The 16,525-nt window shown below is 38.8% G+C and overlaps 1 protein-coding gene across 2 annotated transcripts in view; it reads right to left on the bottom strand.

Annotated features, from left to right (window-relative positions):
• The window catches only part of CCM2 (CCM2 scaffold protein), a 112,346-nt gene that overhangs the window by 11,904 nt on the left and 83,917 nt on the right, over positions 1 to 16,525 (bottom strand). For both annotated transcript variants that reach the window (XM_074198219.1, XM_074198220.1), the window contains exons 3-6: positions 13,804 to 13,887; positions 12,096 to 12,279; positions 6,329 to 6,465; positions 4,633 to 4,768 (exon numbers count right to left, since the gene is read on the bottom strand). In XM_074198219.1, the coding sequence (XP_074054320.1) occupies positions 4,633 to 4,768; positions 6,329 to 6,465; positions 12,096 to 12,279; positions 13,804 to 13,887 (541 nt within the window). The remainder of the gene's footprint in view (positions 1 to 4,632; positions 4,769 to 6,328; positions 6,466 to 12,095; positions 12,280 to 13,803; positions 13,888 to 16,525) is intronic.

Here is a 16,525-nt window from a genome sequence, read left to right as displayed (position 1 = left end):
TTATTAAGTGTCTGAGGCCATATTTGAACTCAGGTACTCCTGACTCCAGGGCCAGTGCTTTATCCACTGTACCACCTAATCGCTCCCTGGAAGTGGCTATTTCATTTTTGGCTTTGTAGCTTCTAGGTCTAGCAAAGCGCCTATGGGTAATAAAGTTCTGTTGACCTGATTTCAACAAATATTTATTGAGTGTCTATTTGAGTTCTAAGCTCTCCTTTCCTACAGCCCCTCTCCAAACCATTGAGAGGGCAATATATCTTTTGATGATGTGAAGTCAATGCAAAACATTTCCATATTATAGCCATACTGACAAAAGAACAAGAAAAATAAAGAAAATGAAAAAAGTATGCTTCAATCTGTACTCAGAATTCATCAGATGTCTCTCTCTGGAGATGGATTGCATTTTTCATCATGGATTCCTTTGGAATTGTCTTGGATCACTGTTTTGTTTTGGGGTTTTTTTTTTAGGTTTTTGCAAAGCAAATGGGGTTAAATGGCTTGCCCAAGGCCACACAGCTAGGTAATTATTAAGTGTCTGAGGCCAAATTTGAACTCAGGTACTCCTGACTCCAGGGCTGGTGCTCTATCCACTGTGCCACCTAGCTGCCCCTTGGGTCACTATTTTGATTAGAGTAGCTAAATCTTTCACAATTGATCAGGATTATGGATGTTACTGTGAACGGTCTTCAGGTTCTGCTCACTTCACTTTGCATCAATTCAAATAAGTCTCCCTGGGTTTTCTGAAACAATTCTACTCACTATTTCTGATAGCACAATAGCATTCTTTCACAATTATGTATCACAACTTATCAAGTCATTCCCCAATTGATGGGCATACACTCAATCTCTAGTTCTGTGCCACCACAAAAGAAGCAACTATTGTTGGGAGCCAGGGTGTCTAAGCTGTTTGACACAGTCGCAGCAAGAAGACTCAAGGCAGTCACACTGCCTGATAGAAAAACATTTCCTTCTTCTATATATATAGAGATTTCCCCCCCAACTCACCCTAATAGTGGAATGACTATAAAGGATTTCAGAAAAATTCCTTGAATAAAACAGATTGTAAACTCTGTCCAAATTTAACAGGACTGCCTCTCCCTAAGGCATACAAAAAGCTGCAAAATTATGAAATCTCTGGAAAACCCAACATTGGGAATTCCAAGGAAATGTCAGAATATATACAGGGAATACAGATACAAGATGGGTCAGATAGAATTCCAGGGAAATTAATAGTTTCGCCCCCCCCACCATACACAAGAATATATGAAAAAGATGGTGAGAAAAATAGTTAGTACAGGTGACCAATATGTGAACTCCTGCAGCCTTAGTTTCATGGGAAAGAATAAAAAAGTCACAGAAACTACTGTTTCTACCAACAAGGCCAGAAAGAAAAATTGGTTATTGTAAGAGTTAACAGATGGGTGGACAAGCATAAAGATCCTCACTATAGATTGTTAAGGAAGTGTATCGAAAAACATTACTTACACAGAAAATATAAAAAACTTTCCATTAAAAGAATTGCTTAATTAATAACTTTAAATGAATTAACAATTATACAATGTAGTAATAAATAAGGTAACAGACAGGTTGAGGTCATCATGTTTTGAGTAGGGATAAGAAATCAATTAACTATATGATTATTAATTAAACTTGTAATCACATGATTAAAATTTGTAACCACATGAATTATATGATTGATGATGAAAATTGTACACTTTGGTAACCAAGGAAATGATCTTAGCTTGCTTGAAACATACATGATTTCGAGACTATAAAAATAAATCCAAACAGCTGACAGTCAGTCAACCTGCTCCTGCCTTTACCCCCTTGTTGACTCAACTCATTTCGCCAACTCTATCCCTCCTGTCAGGTTCAAAGGACCTCGCGGTGGCTGGACCCCTGCAAACTATAAATATTTTTGCACATTTATCTTTTCCTTTGATCTCTGTGGGATACAGGTCTAGTAAGTGGTATTGTGGGTCAAAGGATATACAACACAGTTTTCTAGCCCTTTGACTGTAATTCCAGATTGTTCTCCAAAATGGTTGGACCAGTTCACAACTTCACCAATAGAGCACTAGCTACATTTTCACTCTTATAAATAAGTCTTCTTCATATTCTTCTTACTGTTTCTCAGACCTCACACTTTATTTCCATTCTGAGAATGTCCTCCTACCTTGCTTTTTCCTCTTAAAATCTCTAAGTTTTCCTGAAGACTCCCTGAAAAGTATCCTCCTTTTCATAATTACCTTCCATCTATTTTTTTTTAAAGTTTTTGCAAGGCAAACGGGGTTAAGTAGCTTGCCCAAGGCCACACAGCTAGGTAATTATTAAGTGCCTGAGGCCGCATTTGAACTCAGGTACTCCTGACTCCAAGGCCAGTGCTCTATCCACTTCGCCACCTAGCCGCCCTATTTATTCCAAACATATTCTTATGTGAACATGACAAAACAGAAGCTGCTGGAGGGCAGGGACCCTTTCACTTTTGTATTTATGTCCTCAGCGTATCTATTGCTTGGCAACCAGAAAAAATATCACAGATAATAATAACCGGGTTAAACTTCAAGGAGAGCTGAGCTCTCTCTTGATTGGAACTTCAGTAAAGGGACATAGAGTATGGGTAGGAGAAACAGCATGAACAATGTATGTATGTATGTATGGAAACATGAGTGAATTTGAGGAGAAAGGCTAAGATAAAGTTATAAAAGAATTTGGACAAAGGGAAGAAATTCACTAAAAATTACCTTATTAGGAATTTCAGTGATCTCAGAATTCAGGAATATCAGTAATTCAGAATGAAAACTAAATCAGAGTTCAGAATTTTTAAGTCCTAAGTCCTCTTGGTAAGTTACCAATTTATATGAAAACAATAAAAATAAAAACAAAGCTCTAGTTTTTTATAGCTTCCTGGCATTTGGAGAAGGAAAATAGGTCAGAAATCTTGAACTTCCTTGAAGAAATTCCAAGAGACCCCTTGTTTTTTGCTAATTCAATAAAAGATAGATATCTTGATCTTACACTGACTCTACATTTCCTTCTATCTTTTCCCCTCTAGATGACAGCCCTGAAATAATTAATCCAATACACTAGATAGATCCAGTAATGACCTCAATAACACAATATTTAATAAAACCAAGAAATCTAATTACTGTGGTACTATTCAACAATAAATGATGGGAAAAATGGAAGGGAACGTGGCAGAAAATGAAATCAGATAGGTATCATGTAACATAATCTAAATGATTAAGTGATCTGATTATAAAACATCACATCACACAAACAAATTAATAACCAAACTACAATTATAAAAACAAAACACTCGGTTTTTACTGTATAAGGTTTCTTTAAAAAAATTTTTTTTTTTTACTAACAAAATCAATACCACCAGAATAAACAGAATGAAAATATAATATTGAGTGAGGGGGAAAATACCTTTGCATTAAAGATCTTGGAAAAAAGTCTGACATTCAATCTATGTAAATAAGTCATATAAATACAAGACTGAATCATTCCCCAGTAGATTAGTTGTCATAAGATAGAGAATTTTCAAAAGTAAAATTCAGGATCATATGAAAAAAGTTCCAAATCACTAATAGTAAGAAAAATTTAAATAAAAAAACTCTTAAGATTTCACCTCACCCTTACCAAGTTGGTAAAGATGATTCCTGACGGAGTTGAGATTTAGTCCAACCATTCTAAAAAACAATTTGTGATGATGCAGGAAAACTCTCTATACTGTTCATGTCTTTTGACCCAGTGAGCTCCTTCCTGGGTAGCATCCCCCCAAAATTCAAGGATAGAAATGTACATCCTACAACTTTTTTTTAGGATTTTTGCAAGGCAAATGGGGTTAAGTGGCTTGTCCAAGGCCACACAGCTAAGTAATTATTAAGTGTCTGAGGCCGGATTTGAACTCAGGTACTCCTGACTCCAGGGCTGGTGCTCTATCCACTGAGCCACCTAGCCGACCCCCCCTACAACTTTTTTATGAAGTAGAAACAAAGTGAATGCTTGTCAACAGAGTTGAAGCTGTACTTCATTTCTATCACCTAGTACCTTGGCACCTAATCATCTAGGAGGCTGTCTAGTGGTCTGGCTAAGAGTGTGAGACTGGTAAAGAACACTTTGAGAAAGGAGGGAGAATGAGAGGAGGGCTCAGCCCCTGGTAGGCAAATCCTCCTAGCTGTGTATCCCCAGACAGAGAGCAATCATCAGAACAATACAGGGACAATTGCTGCCAGAATGGGAGAGATAACCCCCTGCCTCCCAGCCTTCTGAGGGAAGACTTCTACTGTGAAGAGCTGTATCCCTTTGTCTCTGTATCTCTAGGGTAAGTGCCATTCATTCTTTCAACTCAAGTTCCTGAATAGGCTTGATGAATCCCACCAGGCTAAGAGTGTTTCCTTAAGAAACACAATCAGATAGTCTTGCTTCTCTTTAGCTAGTGTCCTTCATTCAACAAACCAGAGATCAATAATAGAGGGTCAATCTTGTGAAGTGCTAAAACAGGTAGTTTCAGGGTCTGAATGGGAATAGGGAAGACTCATTTACAACAGTCAAGTCCCAGTCACAATGAAAAGTCCTCAAAACAGAAAAATCCAATGGCAGTTTTCAGACCCCACTGCTACTTACCGCTGTGCAGGGAGAGTTGGCGTGTGGGTGTGGAGGCCCCATCAAATATTGCTCGGTCTAAGAAGTCTATGGTGGACTCTGTGTAAACAATCTGGAAGACCTGGCTGAGCAGGGAGCAGAGTTCTTCTGCAGCCACCTAGAACCAGGGCAGGGAGAGTTACTTCATTTGGCTTTTTTTCCCAAACCACCCCCTTCCCAATTTCTAGATAGTGAAACAGGCTGCATACCACATGCAGACAATGGGAAGTGATGTCTGCTTGGCTACCAGCCTAATTCACATACTACTTTGATTCTGCCATGGCCTTGCTTCCCCCCAGGTGCCTTCAGGTCTGACATTCAAGGCCTTCTCTAGCCTGGCCTTAATACACCTTTCCAATTCCCTCTCTCCATTCCAGCCAAACAGATATGCTTACTGTTCTCTGAATACCCCTTCTGTTAACTGAGCTTTACACGGTTTGTTCATAAATCTGGTTGCCCACCTTCTCCTCCTAATCCTGCCCACTACTTTTGGAGCAGCTCTTTTGTTACCTCCTAAAGGCAGCCTTCCTAAAGGGCTATGCTCGTGTAGATTAACATCAACATAATAGTTGTCTGATTAATCTGTTTTCTGATAACTCACCTACTAATGTTTTAAACTTCTTGAATTTTTTATTGCCATTTCACACTTTTCACATTTTTATGTCTCATTGACCGTTAGATTGCTAACTCCCTTAGGATGAGAATCATGCTTTATCCTTCTCTGTAGGACTCGTTAATAAATGTGCTAAGTTGATTTGATTTTTCATCAGAAACTCTGGCTTTCAGTAGCTCTGTTGTATTTTTCAGGCTTTGGCGGCCGGCAGGGGTCACTGTGAGTAGGAATCAAATCACACTCCACCTTAGGCTTAAACTAAAGACTGAATTTCCCCCAGCATTGTGGAGGATAAAGCCCTGAGCCAGGAAGTTTGAAGGAAGGGACTGGTTTGGTTTAGAACTAAGCTCTCCTCAAAACAACAACCCTGATAGTCCACTACTCATCCCATCATCACCTTGCTGAAAATAGTAATTTGCAAAATAGACATTTGCAAAAGCACCTTAATCTCCTCCCATCTGGTCATTGCAACAACCCAGTTTTAGAAAAAGAGAGGGTAGTCATTCTCCTCCCTCTTATGATATGAAAATGGAAGAATGGAATGGTTTAGTGACTTGCTTGAGGTCAGCTAGTTGTAGGGATCAGAATTTAGATTTTTAGACTTCCAGCCTTTTCCTTCTACATCACAGGCAAGAGAAGGAAAAGTGTAGGGAGGTAGAAGGGATGAAAAAGAAAAATAAGAAAAAAAAAAAAAGGAAAGAATGCATACAAGTCACAAGGGGGCAAAATAGTCTTAGGTTTTCAGAAAAAGTAATATGGCATCTCCCTTATCTCAGAGTCTGCCAGAAAAGTCACTGACTAAATGGAGAGCTTCCTGAATAAAGCTGCTTCTCTCCTTTTACACAGTCTTCCCTTTCAATGAGTTAGTATGGGATATGATCAGGCAGACCCCTGGAGAAGGCGGCTGCATCCTCCAGCCCACAATGGACAAGACACACAGGTCTGAGACAGGAAAGAGGATAGCCAAGCGCTCAATAGGGCGCCCTGGGATAGACCTTTCTAATGATGACTGTCCACGTCTCAGGGAGGGGCCGAGGGAGGTCCTCCTTCTCGCTCCCAGCTTACTTTGTTCTCTGTTGCCAGGATTACCAAGCAGCATGCCTCAACAGGTCCCACTCCGCTTTCAGACAGGGAGCCCGAGGTGAGGGTTTTGGAGCCTTCTGCACACAGGCTCTGGCTGGGAGAGATTCCAGGGTCCTGAGCTGAGAACATACAAATGTCTATGATTACTGAAACTGAAAAGGGTGGGAAAATAAAGACATACGCACTCCCCTGAGAAGGACATCCAGAACTAGTTCTGAGGTCTTGTGGGACCACAGACTGGAAAACCAACACAAAATGCCAAGTGAGAAGATACAAATAAGTGAGTATACGATATACACTTCTTGGAAGAGCTAAGTTAAATCTTTAAGGGAGCTAGACATTCCAAGAGGTGGCAGAGGAGAAAGCGCATCCCAGTCTTGGACAACAGCCCATGCAAGGTTGTATCAAAGTGGACAAAAAACAGCCAATGTTGCTTACAATGGGGGGGAGTCACTTGTCATCCCCTGGAAAGATGGCCCACAGCAGGGGAGTTGAACCAACTGTACACAAGGATCCTATGGGCCTCAGACTGACTTAGATAATAGTATATTAACATGATCCACATTTTATTGTATTTTTATTTATTTTGTTAAATATTTACAGGATACGGTTTAGACTGGTTTGGGCTCCAAGGACAGACTGTATGTCTAATGCCTTTGTGTAGAGCTAGATTGTGAAGAACTTGATATGACAGAAGAATTTGTATTTTATTCTGCAGGAAGTAGGGAATTCAGTGAAATTTCTTGAAAAGGGAAGTGATTTCTCAGCTATAAAATAGATAATAATGGAGTTTCTGAGAGGTTCAAATAAAATGTCTTAAAGTGCTTGCAAACTTTAAATATTTAAATTTTATATAATTATTATTATCATTACCGATGATCAGTGAAAGGGGAGCAATTCAATTCAATTCAACAAACATTTATTATATACCCACTGTACAAAGAGTTTATTTGCATTTTATCAGAAACAAGACTAAAGATGCAATTGACCTGAATTGAAAGTGGGAACCAGGTACAAGAAAAAAGCTGATTCCTCTCTTGGAAGCTCAGGTAGAACCAGCAGCAGAAGCAGGAACGGAACAAGAAAGAGAGCCCAGAACCAAGGGTTCCTAAACAAACTACCTAGATGTAGACAAAGCTGGGTCATTACCTCCCTCCCCTGATTAAAAAAAAAACCACAAAATTAACAAAAAATAACATCCTCTGTGGCCCAACTGGAATGAAAGTTAGAAGCAAGAAAAGCAAATTGCTATCCCAGAGCTGAGCCTTACAGAGAAAAAGGATCTGGTGCTAAATTGGTGATGCTTCCATTCTAGAAGGGCCAATAAAAGAGGAGAAGAAAGCTGGTACCCTGGACTCTGGAGAACAAAATTCAGAAGATGGGTAGATCAGGTCCTATCGACTAAAATTCCCCATAGGAAGTTAGCCCAGACAGATAGCAAGCTTTTGAGAATGAAACTCTGAAGATATTAGGAGAATTATTTCAAAGGAGAAGAAAAAAGAAGGAGCTGTCTAAAGAGACCAATTTAAAAGACAAACAAAAGATGGAAAGAAGGGCAGGTCATAGAGAATCCATTTAAAATTGTGGTACAATCCTGTCAAATTTGTAGTAGGAATGCTAAAGCTTGGCATGAACTCATGATGTCCAGAAATGCTAAGAACAACAAAATTAAAGATTTAAAAAACTCATATTGGGTAAAAAAAAAAAAAAAGACTCAAGTAAGGGGTTGATCTCATACTTGGCATGAATTGTGTAATACCAAAGTTTTTTTAAAAGGCAGAAGGTCCACTTTTATTTTATAAAAGGACAGACTTGGGGTGGCTAGGTGGTGCAATGGATAGAGCACCGGCCCTGGAGTCAGGAGTACCTGGGTTCAAATCCGATCTCAGACACTTAATAATTACCTAGCTGTGTGGCCTTGGGCAAGCCACTTAACCCCAATGCCTAGCAAAAACCAAAAAAAAAAAAAAAAAAAAAAAAACAGACTATAAATAGCCAAAAAAAGTCGAGAGAGAGAAGAACACCTGACTGCCTCTGATGATTCTGAAGCAAGACCCAGACAAACCTCATTCCAGGCTTCTCAGAGCCAGGGAGAGTCAGGGACTTCTGAAAGAACCCAGAGAGAGAAGTACTACAAGACTGAAAGAAGGGCAAATGTTCACTTAATTTTCAAGAAAGAGAACCTGCAAAATAACCAATAACTTGAGTTAGATTCCTCAAAAATTCTAAAAAACAAGAGCTATTAAGTGAACATTTAGAAATAGAAGAGGGAATCAGAAAAAAGTCAGCTTGCCAAAGTTCCTCAAAGGCAGCTCCTGAAAAACTAGCTTCATTTTCTTTAAGATAGTGTTGTGACACTAGGAGATGAGGGGAAATTTGTAGAGTTTGCCTACACTTTAGCAAAAAATCTGGCAGTGTCACATGTTGAGGAAACGATGAACAGGTGTGGTCTATCCAAATGGTTAAGTGGATTTGGAACTGGCTGAATGGAGACTAGGTGGTGAAGTGGATAGAATGCCAGGCCTAGATTCAAGAAGACCCTAAGTTCAAATCCAGCCTGAGAAACTAGCTGGGTGACCCTAGGCAAGTCACTTAACCCTTTTTGCCTCAGTTTCTGCATCTGTAAAAATGACCTGGAGAAAGAAATGGCAAATCACTAAAAAAAAAAAAAAAAAAAAAAAATGAGGTCATGAAGAGTCAGACACGACTAAAATGATTGAACAACAAGAAGAATGACTGGACCCAAAGAACAGTCACAAATCATTTGACTGGAAGAAGGTCTTCATGAAGTACTCGAGGGATCTGTGCTTGCCCTTGTGTTGCTTAACATTTTTTACCTATCACCTGAATAAGGGCACAGATGGCATGCTTATCAGATATTTAGAAACTACAAATTTGGGACAGTTCACAGCCTGGATGGTAAATCAAGACACAGAAGTATCTCAACAGGATTTAACACTGAGTCAAATCTAGTATGATGAAATTTAATGAATATAAATATAAAATTTTACAGGTGAGTTCAAAAAGTTGATTTCCCATGTAAAATATGAGACTAGCTAACAGTTCCTCTGGAGAATTTTGGAAATTTAATAGATGGTAAATTCAATTAAAATCAACAGTGTGATATGACAGCCAAGAAAAGCTAATGTGATCTTCAACAACATAAAAGAGTGGCAGATTTCAGAATTCTGAAGGGGCTGTCACACTGTGCACAGTCCTGGTTATATGACATCTGAGTACTGTGTTTATTCTGGGTGTTACCTTTCAAAGAAAGAGAAAGAAGAGTATCCAAATGAGAGAAATTTGGACAGTGAAGGGTCTTGAGATCATACCATGTGAGGAGGTTTGATTTAAGGAATTGGAGATGTTTCAGCCTGGACTAAAAAAGATTTAGGGAGATCTGATGGTTGGCTTTAAAAAATCATTAAGGTCGATTACTTGGAAGGGGAAACCAGATTTGGAATGCTTTGGGCCTCAGAGGCCCACCTAAGAACAAGGGGTTGACATTTTAAAGGCAAATTTAGGATGGATATAAAAAAACTTTCCCCTACATTTTACAAAAGGGGAATGAGCTGCATCAATACAAGCTGTTTCTCCTGCATTACAGGACTTCAAGTCAAGTCTGAATGATTCCTTAGAAGAGTCTGTTCAGACAGGGGTTGGTTCAGACTAAGGTCTCTGAGGCCCCTCCAGTTCTGAGATTCTGCTCATTCAATCTCTTACTGGCTCATCCTCTGGTCTCTCACACTTGGTGACCTCACTGGCTCTCCCAGGTTTGATGATCATCTCTATGCAGAGATGCCAGAGACAGCATTGGGGAGTGGATAGAGAACTGGTTTCAGAGCCAGGAAAATCTGGATGAAAGTCCTACCTCAATTACACACCATATGGTTCACCTGGGGCAAGGTCCTGAGTCTCCCTCTTTCCTCAGAGCAATTCTCTAAAACCAGCTCTGAGAAGAGGAATTTTCCTCCGCAAGGAGCACTCTACCCCAGTTATGTCAGAGGTCTGGTCTACAGCCCTAGCAGGGCTCCCAGATTGAGACATCCAGTCTTAGTCTGCTGAGTTCCAATTCCACATTTTCAACTACTGGATCTCAAACAGTTCAAAACAGGTTTTTCTCCAGAACATCCCAAGAGACGAAGTTACTGCTCTCTTTCTGTGACTGGTGTCCTCCACACCAAGGCTAACACTCCCTCCTCGTTCCCTCTCAGGAGCCCAGGTTTCTTTTATGACTTGGCTCCCAAGCTACCTTTACATGAAATCTTTCTTGGTTCTCCCTGGATTTGTGTCTTGCCCTCCCCTCAGTGGGACCTTGAATGTGCTTTGGATATATCTTCATATAAGCACGTTATCTCCCCCATTCAAGTGCAGGTCTTTGGAGGGCAGGGGCTGTTCTATATAGTCATAGCTCCCAGCAGGATACGTGACACAGAGCAGGCATTTAATAGTCTTGTTGACTGATGAAGCAAGTTCTTTAGCATCCCATGCAGAGATCTAGTTGTGGTTCTGTAGGCCTCATAAATCCTCATGACTGAATAAAATAGCTTTTCTAGAATTCAAGAAGGTGTTCCAATCAATAACTTACTACAAAGGAGAAAGCTTCTCTCCTTAAGGATGGTGCTTTGTCATATCCATGTAATTATAGGTGCTTATTAGCATTCGAACCAAAACTAATGAAGGAACTTAAACCTAATTACAATTTCTACTTTTTGTTCATCAACAATGTCTGATGAAGACCTACCTCACTTTTGCTTTGTTTTTTGCCACCTTTGTTCTTTAGGCAATTTCCATGTATGGTCAGGATTTTATCATTGAGGTGATCTCAAAAAATATGTATGTGCATATGGATGAATGTTGAAAAACTTCTTCACCATAGAAGATATGACAGACAAAGGCCAAGAATGAAAAGTGCATTTGATGCAAGGAACAGAAAAGTCAAATTATAGGGTTTCAATCTTTAGTGGCTTACTCTATAAACTAACTACTCCAACTTTATCCTTGTGGTTTAAGACTTATAGCCTTCACCTTAGATAGATCAATAAATTGGGCTGGATTATTCTTATGTGACCATATAAGCTCTTATAGCTCAAATAGTATGACAAGAAGTGAATTGTTGTAACAAAGTCCATCTGTCCCAAATGCACAGTAAATCTCAAGTTTTAAAGAAATAACTCAAGGACAGAACTGTATGTCATTCTAAACCTATAAGATAATCTTCCACCAGCAGTACACTTTGATATTGTTATGGCCTAGCAGGTTCAAATTTACCAGTTTAAAGCAACTCTAATATTACCCTTGGGAAGGAAATAAGCTTTCAGGCAACCTCAGCCTAACATAGAGTTAACTGGGCCAGAAGTCTAGTTACTTCCAGCAATATAAATTTAGATCTCTGGATGAGCAAAGTATCACATAAACTTTGATTAAGTATTATTTAATAAAGCTTCTTTAATCTTTAATACCAATTGTATTCAAAACAATGGCTGGAGTCTGCAGAAGGCAAACAGCTTAAGGATGGTACCTAAGTGAGGACTTTTACACTGTGCTAAGGACAGGATGTGAATAAGATGAATAAGGATAGGATTACTATCTTAGTAACTGTCTAAGACTTCACATTCTAACAAACCCTCAAAATAGTGCCATGAAAGCAGTCAATGTAATTTTAACATTAAGGTTTCATATGCATATGAGAGAATAAAGAATAGTGGGTCAAACAGGAGGTTTTTGTCCAACCTGGTTCTAAAAGTACCTGTTTTCAGCACCACTAGGTGTGATGAGTCATCCCGGATGTAGGAAACTGCTGCAATGTCATGGATGGGAACCCTGAGTATGATGTCTTCTCCATCTCTCCACACCAGCTTTATGTTGTAGGCAGAGAGACTGATCACAGCATCATGTTCCTGGGTCAACTGCCCAGGGAGCTGATGAGCCCTCTGAAAGAAAACCATGGGCCATCAGAAAAGGGAGGTTCTTCTTTCTTGGGTATAGGCAAAAAATCTGAACCTCTTCTCCAGAGAAGAACTTTACATATGGAAGAGGTAACACTATAAATTCATGTGACTCGATCTTTTTCAGCAAACATACAAGAACTCTACATCCAAATGAGCTTCATTCTTTTCAAAGTATTCCCCCCAAGGGAAGCAATACCCTAAATCTAACAATTCTGCCAAAACAGTTTTCATTTTCCATTTTTTTATTGAACTTGTTACCTTGAGAGTCTGTGGTCATTTGCTTTTAATAGTATTAATGGATGGAATATCATCTATTGAAGGTAAGTTTTTTGGAAACAGAAAAGTAATTTAGGACCAAGTCTAGTGAATAAGAGAACAAGGATAGACAAGTTATTGTTCTCAAATTTCTTATGGTCTTTTCCCTGAATAATTTCTCCCTTTTCTTTTAGTCCATACTTGTGTCTGTGTCTGTGTGTGTGTGTGTGTGTGTGTGTGTGTGTGTGTGTGTGTGTGTGTGTGAGAGAGAGAGAGAGAGAGAGAGACAGAGACAGAGAGAGACAGATGGATAGATAGCAAGAGAGACACTCCCCTCCATTAGACTGAGGCCTCTGACAGCAGGCTTTGCAATGAATCTAACTTTGTTTCATCAGTTCCTAGCACAGTGTCTCACATATGGCAAACACTAGAATGGTTGAATTGTTAAATAATTATTTGACTACAAAAAAAAGAAACGTATTTTCCTGTGTGCTGACTAAATTAGCCCTGAGAGCAATGATAATGGTACTGTCCATGGTATGTGTATGCCTCCCAAAAAGGATATTTTGAAGCATAAAACTCATTTGGGTCTATAAGTTCTAGTGTATTTGTGGGTTTCTTTTCTTGAGGTTACTGGTATGTAACATACCTGATGTAAGGAGGATGACATAAAAATGACTGAAGATTTCATCTCATTCTGGAAAGGTGGGGAAGGGAGAGAGAAGAGATGGGAAATACCCAGAATGGTATGGATAGTCAACCCATTTCCTTAGTCCTAAAATTCCCTTAAGGAAAAGGACTTTGTTACTTTAAGCATAAGTTAGTAGCTGCATACACTTTGAGCTTCTGCTGTAAGATGAAATAAATAGCTAAGTTATAAAAATTCTTACTGGGACCAGTGGCCATCAAAGAACCATCGTCACCCCCAAGCCCTCTTCTGACTGAGGTGGGAAGGAAAAGGTAGTATAGTTCCATCAATTTTTTTAAAAAGTTGGGGACTAGGGGAAAAGGAAAGAAAGAGTTTGTTCAGATCTCGAGGGGTTGTTCAATTGGTAACACATATGAGCTTTGGCAACACTGCATATCTTCAATTTGACCACAGTTAACTAGTACCTCCATTGTGTGAACTATACCAAAACCTTTTAAAATCTCTTCTGAAGATCAAAGTTTCCATTTTAACAATTAATCTTCTTCAAGTAGGGAGAATCAAAGAGCTAAAACAGGTTTTAAAAATAGTAAGATGGTACTCACCTTTGCATTATCTATGAAATGCAAAATTTCAGTTCGACTGGAGGGATTCAGGTATCCTGGAATTGATGTTAATTGGCCTAAATACTGAAACAGAAAAAGGAACTTCTTTTACTCCTTACTATATGAAGAACACATAAAGAGTCTTCTTCTCCAAGTAACTAAAAACAGAGTTTCTTAAAGGCACAAAAATACAATTTAGCAGCAAAACGGAAGACTTTAGTAATAGACAAAAGGGAGAACAGGAGAATTTTCTTTCATTCAGGGAATTAACATAGTGTCAATATGGCATTCTGGGATTGTCTCCCTTACATTCCAGACTACATCTCAATATGCAATGACATCAAATGCCAGGGCAACATACTTCTCAAAACCCCACAAGTTTAAGAAAATTTATTGTGAGATTTTTTACAAAGATAAAAACTGTCTTCCTCTAATTGAGCCCCATAAGTCATTGTAAGAGAACCTGACAGGTATATAATGGACCAAGAAACAGATCAAGAAGATCTGAATTCAAAGCTGATCCTAGACTCCAGCTGGGTGATGTGGGCAAGTCACATAATGACTATCTACCTCAGTTTCTTCATTTGTTAAATGGGAATAACCCCACCCATCTTCCAAGGTACTAAGGATCAAATAAGATATTTGTAATGTGCTTGGCAAAGGTCTGGAACATTAAGTGAGTGCTTATTATAGGCTTGTTCGCTTCCCTCTCTCCTTGATAATTAAAGTATAGTACAGGTCTAGGCAATATAAGCCTGGTAAACTACCAAAGGCCAGATTGTTTTCATGTAATGGTTATTAAGCACATATCTGGCAGGTGGCAAACATTAAGGAATTCAATGTAATTTATTAGTCTTGATGGATTTCAAGTTCATAAACAGAATTTAGTCATTACTCCCAGAATCTAGACTACCATGCTTTTCTTGTACCAAAAAATATTCCCTGGGTCCAGTGCCCACCATCCAGCATAATCCTAGCAAGGGAGCTGACATTTTTGGGGCACTGTAAGATTTTTAAAGTACCTTATATACATTATCTTGTTTGATGATGAGGGGCAAAGGGTATATTTTGAAAGTTGTATTATCAGTTTTCTTCCCTTTGTTCTTGAAGACACTGAAGTTAGTGATATTTCCTTAAGATCTATGTGTTGAAGAAAAGTCCAATCAAAAACCAAAGTTAAAAAACAAGCCAACCAACCAAAACCAAAGCTGATGCTCACATTTCCTTGCCCTCAAATACAACAGCAGTCACACCAGGTGATCCTAGCTGTTCTTCATGGTTTTCACTCTTATTTTGACTCAAAAATGACAGCAGCAGTCTTACTGTTAAGATAAACATGTATTCATTGATTCCCAAGGGCAAAGCCCTATGTAGGTTCTGAGCACATCACAGAACGAATGAAATAGCCCCTGTTCTTCTGAGGATACAAGATACTTTTGCAATGTGGGGCAGGTGACTCTGGCCTAGCCATGGTTCAGGTCCATTTTGGCTCTAAATCTTCTCACCCATGCATGCTTTTAAGAATACAGAAAGTCATTAGAGGCAAAATACTAACAATGGGGAGCAGGAGGCTTCATAGAGGAATTGGGACCACAGTTAAGCCTTGAAGGAGATCTAGGTTCTGAAGGCAGGGATGAGAAAGTGGGAGGAGCTTCCAAACCGTGCAGGGGAGCCAAGAGACGAGGAGGTCTGAAAAAACTTCTCTAGCTTCCATCAGTTTCTATTTCTACTTCCTATCTTTTATTCTTTCTTTGATTCCTTCCATCGTCCATTCCAGGCTGTACTCCCCCTCATCAGGCCTCATCTCAAGTGCTGTATTTTGTTTTGGGCCCAATTTTTAAAATATGAATAAACTGAACAATGTCCACAATTCCCATTCTAGAAAGGCCTCAAGCCTATGATATACAAAACTCTGGTTTAGTCTAGAGAAAAGAAGACTTTCAGGGAGGCATTCCAGACTCTGAAGGGTTGTCACTTGAGAGAGGAATGAAGACTCATTTTGTTTGGCCTCTGAGAGATGTAATAGGTTTGAGTTGCACAAAGGCAAATTTAGGTTTGATGTTAGGGGAAATTTTCTAACAATCAGAACTACAAAAAGTAAATACAGTATACTCTTTTCATGGATTTGTTTGGTCAACTATGCTTAGAAGGAATAGTTAAAAAAATTTTGTGTGACAGGAATTGTTGGGGGGAGAGGAATGGTGTGAAATAATGACAATCTCCCCAACCCCTGCTCCCTCAAGAAAAAGAAAGGAAAGAATACCCAACATTTTAAAAAAGGATCAAAAGGATCTAGAAGTTAGTTTGGAAGCTAATATGTTGGATTTATTTATTATATATTTAAAAAAGCCCAAGCTGTACATAGATATTTGTGGCTTCATATACAATATTCTTTTTGCTGTTTAAAGATAATTCTTTTCTACATGATAATGTTCATATTTGTCAAGTTAAAAATAATATAAAATAAAAAGAAAACACCATCTATTTCAAGAATTTCTTTGCCTGTTTTAATGGCTATAGTCCCATTTACTACGTTATTTCTTCTACTATCTTCATGTTCTGAAAAGGCAAGTAATAACACATCTTATTCATTTTTACACTCCTATAATACTAAGGACAGTCTCTTTTTAAAAGAAGGCACTCAAATTTTAATGGAATAAATCAATGAAATAAAATGTTATTAAGTTTACAGAAAACATCAAGTTGGTGTAAGTTAAAATCA

Source organism: Macrotis lagotis, chromosome 8, assembly GCF_037893015.1.
Source record: "Macrotis lagotis isolate mMagLag1 chromosome 8, bilby.v1.9.chrom.fasta, whole genome shotgun sequence".
Classification (NCBI taxonomy): domain Eukaryota; kingdom Metazoa; phylum Chordata; class Mammalia; order Peramelemorphia; family Peramelidae; genus Macrotis; species Macrotis lagotis.
Note: the sequence above shows the minus strand (reverse complement) of the source record. Positions and strands in the feature narration are given on the sequence as shown.